The sequence below is a fragment of the Pygoscelis adeliae genome, unplaced genomic scaffold (assembly GCF_000699105.1).
Source record: "Pygoscelis adeliae isolate BGI_AS28 unplaced genomic scaffold, ASM69910v1 Scaffold407, whole genome shotgun sequence".
NCBI classification, from domain to species: domain Eukaryota; kingdom Metazoa; phylum Chordata; class Aves; order Sphenisciformes; family Spheniscidae; genus Pygoscelis; species Pygoscelis adeliae.
In genome coordinates, this window is record NW_008825251.1 from 1,229,635 (window position 1) to 1,237,185 (window position 7,551).

The following is a 7,551-nucleotide window of genomic DNA, read 5'->3' on the forward strand; positions in this document are numbered from 1 at the left end:
CAGACCTGGGGGCTGAGGAGCCCCGAACGCCCTGCAGCAGGGATGGCTGGTCCCAGGGGTCACAGGGCTTCCTGCGGCCCCAGAGGTCCCACGGCACAGGGAGCCGGGGGGAGCCCCATCCCCAAGCTGCCTGACCCCAGGCCTGCCACGTCCCCCTGCTCATGCGCAGTCTGAGCTATCACTTGGGGTGGGGACAGACCCTCTGCCATGGGGATGCAGCTGGGGACAGCCTCCAGAAGGAAGCCTGATGGCTGCTGTAACCCTGTCAAATGAGCCAAACAGCTCGCAGAGATGAGCCGAACAGTAGCCCCCTCGCTCCCGCCAGCGGACCAATCTCCCTCCCCCTCCCCAATTTGGGGCATACCTCCGTCAAGGCTGCGAGACATGGTGTACCGTTTGCTGGAGGAGCGCTCGAAGAGGGGAGCCGGGCGGTCGATGAGGGCACTGGCCTGCCGTGTCTGCGCCTGCGTCCGCCCGCTGTAGCGAAACTTGGAGCCCATCACCAGGAAGCCCTTGGGGGGTGGCTCTGGGGACACCAGCCTAGGGGTGAGAGAGGTGGAGTGCTGTCAGCGAGCCCCAGCCATGCCCCCCGGCGCTGCCCCCTGCGTGTACCCACTGCGGCAGAGGCAGGAGCATGTCTGAGGGAGGCCTGGAGAAGGTCTGGAGAAGGTCTCCTCACCTGAAGAAGGTGTGATGCTCTATGCAGACCTTCCAGAGACGCTTGGCAGAGCGGTGGTTGGGCAGCTTGAAGCCAATGGTGCTCTCAAACTGTTCATACTTGGGAGAGACAGAGACACGCCGTTACAGGCAGATCACACCCTAAAGGACAGCATGCGATGGGACCTGCCTTGCCAAGGCCCTCAGGTTCCTCTGGAAGGAGCCATGACCATGCAAAAAAAAGTCTTCTTCAAAGCAGTGCTGGAAAGGTCCATGCCCAGCCCCACTGGGTGGTGGGATCACGCCCCCACACTTTTGGCCTAAGCACTTTCCTCAACTGTAAATGGCTTTTCAGTGCAAGATAAATTCCCTCAAGAAATAAAAACCTTTTACAGCTCATTTTGGCGAGAGGGCATCACTCTCCATTTTAGATGCACTGTCCTTGCCCCCCTGCCTGCTGGAAAACATGGGTGGAAATGTATTCTCCCATCAGTGCACATAAAAGTGAAAACAGTGAAAATAAAGTCAGAAAACAACCCTCAAAAATGGCCCTCAACCCCTCTTCCTGGGTGACCTCCCTATGCCAGCAGGGTCACGGCGTATGGCTGGTGGGGAAAGGAGCCTGGGGCGCCCTCAGCCTGCTGAAGTCACTTTGCCAGTGAGAAAATGAGAGCACAAACAAGAAAGCGCTTGCTGAAAGCCTCCATACGCCACAGGAGATGTGCTCTCTTGGCCGGCGTGGTCATTAACTTGGGACCTTTGGGGCAGAGGCTGGAGCCAGGCAAGGACCTCCCCGCCAGGCAGCCCCAGTCCAGCAGAGCAGGCACCGTGCTGTGCCCTGGGGCCACACTGGCACATGGCACCCACCTCACCCGGGCGGATCTTGATGTAGAAGTTGCTCCTCTTGTAGGAAATTTTGAGGATCTTGGGCCAAGCGAAGCGGTTGATCCTCAGCCGGTCCCTGTAGATGAGGAGCCCATTGGCGCAGACGCCCAGCATGATGTCGATGCCCTCTGAGTCCTGGAGGAGGCAAGAGGGACAGGAGGGGACTGCTCAGCTGCCCAGTAAGAACCGGTCCAGCCAGCAGTGCCACGCTCCCTCCTGCTCAGTGCTCTGCTGCAGGTGACTGGCTGACAGAGAGGTGACTGAATCACAGACTGGTTGAGGTTGGATCTCTGGAGGTCCTCTGGTCCAATGCAGGGCCACCCAGAGCCGGCTACCCAGGACCGTGTCCTTGTTGAACCTTCATTGTGGGAAGAAGGGGCTGGGCAGGGAGGGGTGTGCAGGCAGCAGGGCAGGATGGGGTGGCACTGGCTATTGCTCTGGCAGCCCCATGGCCTCGTACCTTGGCGTGGTGCAGGTCCACCCCGTACATGGAGAGCTTCTTGGCGTTCTCCAGGAAGTGGATCTCCGCTTCCCCGGGGGTCATTCCCCTACAGGGAGACAGAGAGGGGGATATGTGGCCGGGCACCCCACCAGGCGTGGGCCAACTGTCTGGTGCCTTCCTTGCCACCAGCCCGTCCTCTCCTGGGGCTCACCGGTAGGTCTTGTGCAACTCCATGATGCGCTCCTCCAGCTCTCGTGTCTGGTTGGGGGCGAAGCGGAGCTCACTGACATAGTTGCCCACGTGCTCCTCGGCATCATAGTCGCCCAGCTCGGCCTGCACGGCGTAGGAGCCCAGCAGGGCATGCGTGACAAAGGAGCAGGGCAGGCGCCCCGTGGTGATGTCCGCACGGAGCTGCAGGCACAGGTAGTATCTGCAGGAGGGGGCAGAGGGTGAGAGTGGGGCAGAGGTGTGTGCCCTCTGGAGCAGGCTGGGGCTCCCAGGGAAGTGGCAGCATGCACCCCACCTTGCACTGCTCCCGGTGGGGACTGCCACCTCCCACGGCCACCTTCCTGGCCACGCTCTGTGTGATTTAGACATGCCACACACAGCAGGAGGGCAGCGAGCCCCCAGACAACCCCTGGCTGCCCATGTCCTGCCTGAGCCCTGCCCCTCCACATGCTCCCAGTCGGTTCCCTGGGAGCTGCCCCAGCAGCTGTGCCCATGGAGGGGTGGTCCTCACCTTGTGATGTCCTCCGTGAGCTGGGCAGGGTCTGGAGGGTAAAACTTCACAGTGAAGGCGAAGTTCCAGGGCCCACCTAGGGAGGGGAGAGAGCAGTAAGGGCAGCACCCACGCTGGCTGCATGCAGCCGTGCAGGAGTATCCGGGCATCCACTAAGGGTCCCACGAGTCCCCCCAAGCCCAGCACAGGGCAGGGACAAGGGGGCTCCAGAAGCTGCCAGCCATTGGGACACCAACAAAACTTGGTTAATCCTCCCCAAACAGCTGGGGAGAGAAAGGCATCACAACTTCAGGAAGCCATCAGCTCAGCATGACTACAAATGCCACAGCAAAAGCCTCACATGTCCCAGAAGGTGACACCCTGGGCAACAGCCCTTCTGCCGCCCCAGCAAGGCAACATCATGGGCAAAGGCACCCCAGAACCTGTCCCAGCAAGCCCCCCACTCTTCCCCCCATCCCTGTCCTCCCTGCTCAGGGCAGGTGACGCCCTGGGGACGGTGCCCAGAGAGGGACCGGGCCTCAGCCAGCTCTCTGGTGGCATAGACAGGGTCCTTTGCCCCCCACAGCTGTCATGAGTAAGAGGAGAGGTGGGTAACAGGCAGCCGAACGAACAGCATCCCTGTTCCCAGGCCAGCTGCCAAAGGTCCCCTCCAGGGCAGGTAGGGAGGGGACCCACTGGAGGACAGCCACAGCTGAGCCATCCAGGAGCCCAGCGGGATGCCCCAGGGCTGGGATGGACCCTCCCCAGGCACTTACTGCGGATCTGCTTCTTGATCTCCTTGGAGGGGTCCAGCCAGTTCTGCAATGAGGAGACAGTAGGTCAGGGGGGCCCCCCACCACGGAGGAGGCAGCTGCAGAGGGACCCCCCGTGCTTACCTTCTGGCTGTCCGAGTCACAGAAGGTGAGGCCGAAGTAGTCCTTCTCCAGGAGGTTGAGGTGCTCGCACACCATGTCGAAGAGGACCTGACCTCGGGCATGCTTCTGTCGGAGATATGGAGGGGCTGATGGTGAGCCAGCTCCCTTTTGCTCCTGGAGACCCAGCAGGTGCAGGCAGCACCCACTGGGCGCAGGCAGGGAGCACTGGGGAGGGTCAGGGCAGGCCTGGCCCTCCCGACAACCACCAAAAGGTGCTGGGCTGCCTTTGAGAGCAGCCCTCTCACCCGGCAGCACTGCTCTGGGGACACCCAGGTGGTCCCAGGGCTGCGGGGACTGGGCACGGTCGAGCCCAGCCAGTGCAGTGCAGGCAACAGGTCCCACGGGCCAGGGGGACCCGGTGCCCACCTGGCTCATCCCCCATCACACCAGGAGACAGTGATGCCAAACCAGAGAGGGGTCCAGCCAGCCAAGGCACCTCCGCTCCAGACCAGCAAGCTGGGACAAATGCACCCAGGGCTCGCGGTGGCCAGTGCTGCCCATGGGACAAGCTCCTTCCCAACACCCTCCCTGGTGGTGGTGATGGTGGCTGGGTCCCGAAGCACAGCATGACAAATAAGAGCCACGAAGAGCCTGAGCCACACACAGGGATGGAGGGCACCCTCGTTATTGGGTCCTTTGAGTTCCCCTGAATTTCCCTTCGTTATGGGTGGCAGCAAGGCCCAGGCTTACTCATGGAGATGCAAGAACAACCCCTCCCATGTGTGTTTCTCCCCTGTTTACAGCCTTCCAGCCTGGCAGCCCCCATCTCATCTCTCCAAGGCATCCATTTACCAGAGCACCTTCACCACGCGTCCCAGGGACGGCAGCCCAAGGCACAGCCCTAGCGGCTCGCTGCCCCCAACTGCAACCCTGGGCTCCTGCTGCCCAGGGAGCAGGAGCTGCCTACAAAGCTTTTCCAGCAGTTGCAGTCACCCTTCCTGGGTCTCCTCCCTCCTGCTGACCTGGGTTTTGAAGGCAGGGGCTCACCCATGGCACGTGCCAGGGTGTCACACTGAACGGTTTTACTCCCCTTTTTGATTTTTCCTGAATTAAGCCTTAATTAAGCATGCAGGCAAGGCACAACTATTCCCACAGGGCCTGCAAGAAAGAAAGAAGAAATGCAGCACCAGCCTTTCTACGCTAAACCCTCTCCCCTATGCCCCAGGTGGCTTTTTCAGAGAGCAGCAGCTCTCTAAAAGTCAACCCTATCCTCTGCACCGCAACAGCAGAGAACTTGTCCTTACCCAGGCACGGAGAAGGGCATTGCTCTGCTCACGAAGTTGCCAGTGAGCCTGCAACCCCGGTTTCTGTTTGCATGCTGGTTTTGCTTGGCCAATGCTACAGGGAGAGCCAGGGGAAGGACGACCCCGTCGGGGCTCGCGCAAGCTGCTCCTGCACCCCGTGAGTCCCCCGCAGTCCCTGGGGTGCTCTGTTCCTTTTCTTCTTCAGGAGGGCTTTCATCTTTGTGACAACCCTTCTTTCCACAGCTTTGTGACAAATTTTACTGCTAAAGCGACAGTCAGGGTTGCTGGAGCACGGAGATCAAAGGCCCTGCTGCCTGTCCCACAGGCAGGGGGCCAGACCCCCCCATTGCTGGCTGCCTTGGGGTGCTCACTCATCCCAGGCAGTCACAGCGAGCAGGCAGCCACGCTCCTTACATTCATCAATCCTGCACAGCTGAGACCCGGGGGAGGCAGGACCTGCATACAGATGCAGGTCCGCTCTGCGCAGCCAGCTCCAAGCTGCTGCCAACAAAAACCTGTCTGCCCACTCGCCAGCAGCAAGTGCAAGGTGCCCTGGCAAAGGCTCCAGGACTTCTGCTCCTGAACAACCTCAGCCTTCTCATTTTTAAGCAAAGTTGCCTGTCTTTAAAAACGTCCCTCCCACCAGGATGATGCCACAGGTCAGAGCAGCGCTGCCTTCCCCAGCCTGCAGGCAGGAGACAGCAGTGAGCGCTGGGGACAGAAACAGGCACTCCCTGCAAGTACTTCTCCTCCCAGCTGCCCTTGCCCCTGTGGCAGGGCCACAGGACCCTTCCACAAAAACCAGCTTCAGCTCCTGACTTAATCCTGGGTGTCGCCCAGCCTGTCCTAGAAGGGAGAGGTCCCTGTGCTGACAGTGGCTGAAGGAGACCTGCAGCATCTCCCAGTGCCGAGGCAGCGGGCGCCAGCCCCCTCTGTCCCCCCCTGCAGTGCCAGCCACTACCAGGGAAACGCACTCCCTGGCGCACACCTGCATGCACTCGTGCACACCCGTGTGCACACCCACGCCACACGCTTGCGATGCTGCACAAATAGCGGGTGGCCCACACACCCAGAGAAGGGTGCTGGACCGCCTGCCCAGGCACACTGCCCTGCCTGCACACATGAGGATGCAGCTACAAGAATGTGCATGTGTATCACCCTTATGTATGCATGCACACACACATGCATGATGCTGCCAGGCTCTGACACACCTCCCCATGCGGTCCCTGGCCTGCTGGCTTTATGGGGAGGGACAGCAAGGGATAAGAAGATGACCACAGAGAGAACAGACGCAAACTCGCCTGGGCAGCCATGAGGGTCCATGTGTGTCAGCCTCTTCGCACCAACACGTGCACACACATCCTTCACCTTAGCATGCGGGACAGCCAACACGCTGCGCTCTTGAGGTGTCAGCAGACAGGCTGGCACATGGATGTGTTGTGCACATATTGTCAGGCAGAGCTCTATTCCCCATCTATTAAGCTTCTGCTTTTTAGACAGTTTTCTATTGTAAGTAGCTGCCAAATTTGGATTCACTGGGCTGAAATTCCCTGCTAGGGTCTGTCTTTCCAGATTTTTTTCCTTATTTCGAAATTTCAACTTAAATGCCTATTTCTGTGGATCCTTTTCCCTAGGAGAGAGGTACTACAAAGCTGTCCTTGGAAGACCCCTGATATCGGGGACTCAGTGGGCTGGGCTGGCTCCCCAGGCTGAGACGTGTCCCCTCCTTGGTGCCAGCGCAGCCCCCTGAAGCTGGCACTCACCTCCACCTCGCATTCGTACTCAGAGGCATCGAGCAGGGTCACTCTGCAGAGGGCACTCTTCACTTTCTTGGTGGTTTTCTGGGGTGACTTCTGGGTCTTGCTGGGGGTTGTTTTGTCAGAGAGCCCGTCCGTCTCGCTGTAGTCCTTCTCCTCCATCTCTGTGCCCTGGAGCGGGGAGATACACAGGGTTACCCGGCACCACTGCCAGGATGGATGGACAGATGGGGAAAGCCCTCCAACAGCAGGCAGAGAACAGCAGCTGGTGGCAGGGAGGCAGGTACCTCTTGGGAGTCCACAGCCAAGACCAGTTCCCCCACCCCGTGCTGCCGGCACAACCAAGGTCCCTGGAAAATGGACGCCTGTGAGCCTGGGGTCAGTTCAGCACCCGAAACCTCCCTGCCCAACTGCCTGGTGCAGCAGGCAGGGCCAGGGCAGCACTGTGCCTGCTGGCAGCAGCACAGCTCCCCGGCAGCTCCGAGGCTGACATCAGGGTGCAGCTGCTGCTCCCAGCCCTGCCAGGGGCAGCTCAGTCCTGGGACATGGAGCTAACCGCTTCCTCCCTCTGCCCTGGCCGGCAGCCACGGCAGTGCCATTTCCAGCACAGTCAGCACTTTGGGCTGCTGCACTGCTCCTTCTGCCTGTCCTGCCCATGCAAGGACCCATGCAGGCAGCTGGGAGACAGCTGGCAGAGCCCATCCACTGCCCTGGTTGTAGGGGGCTCCCCTCCGGGATGTTCCCCCGGGGCTGACAGCACAGGGGAGGTGCCCAGCTCACCGGGCTCCCTGCGGCCCCCACGCTGCAGCAAGGACATGGCAATGGGCAGCAGAAAGCGGTGGCACATCCCCTTCCTCTGCTGTGCCCTCCACTCTGCTGCATCTCATGGCACCCAGCCGTCACCCACCCCCCG

At 60.6% G+C, this 7,551-nt stretch overlaps 1 protein-coding gene across 1 annotated transcript in view; it reads right to left on the minus strand.

Moving 5' to 3' along the window:
- EPB41L1 (erythrocyte membrane protein band 4.1-like 1) overlaps nt 1–7,551 on the minus strand; it is a 29,275-nt gene that overhangs the window by 21,418 nt on the left and 306 nt on the right. The window contains exons 2-10 of the mRNA XM_009329363.1: nt 6,645–6,809; nt 3,599–3,703; nt 3,479–3,521; nt 2,724–2,799; nt 2,196–2,414; nt 2,003–2,090; nt 1,525–1,677; nt 680–777; nt 365–540 (exon numbers count right to left, since the gene is read on the minus strand). Of these exons, the coding sequence (XP_009327638.1) occupies nt 365–540; nt 680–777; nt 1,525–1,677; nt 2,003–2,090; nt 2,196–2,414; nt 2,724–2,799; nt 3,479–3,521; nt 3,599–3,703; nt 6,645–6,809 (1,123 nt within the window). The remainder of the gene's footprint in view (nt 1–364; nt 541–679; nt 778–1,524; nt 1,678–2,002; nt 2,091–2,195; nt 2,415–2,723; nt 2,800–3,478; nt 3,522–3,598; nt 3,704–6,644; nt 6,810–7,551) is intronic.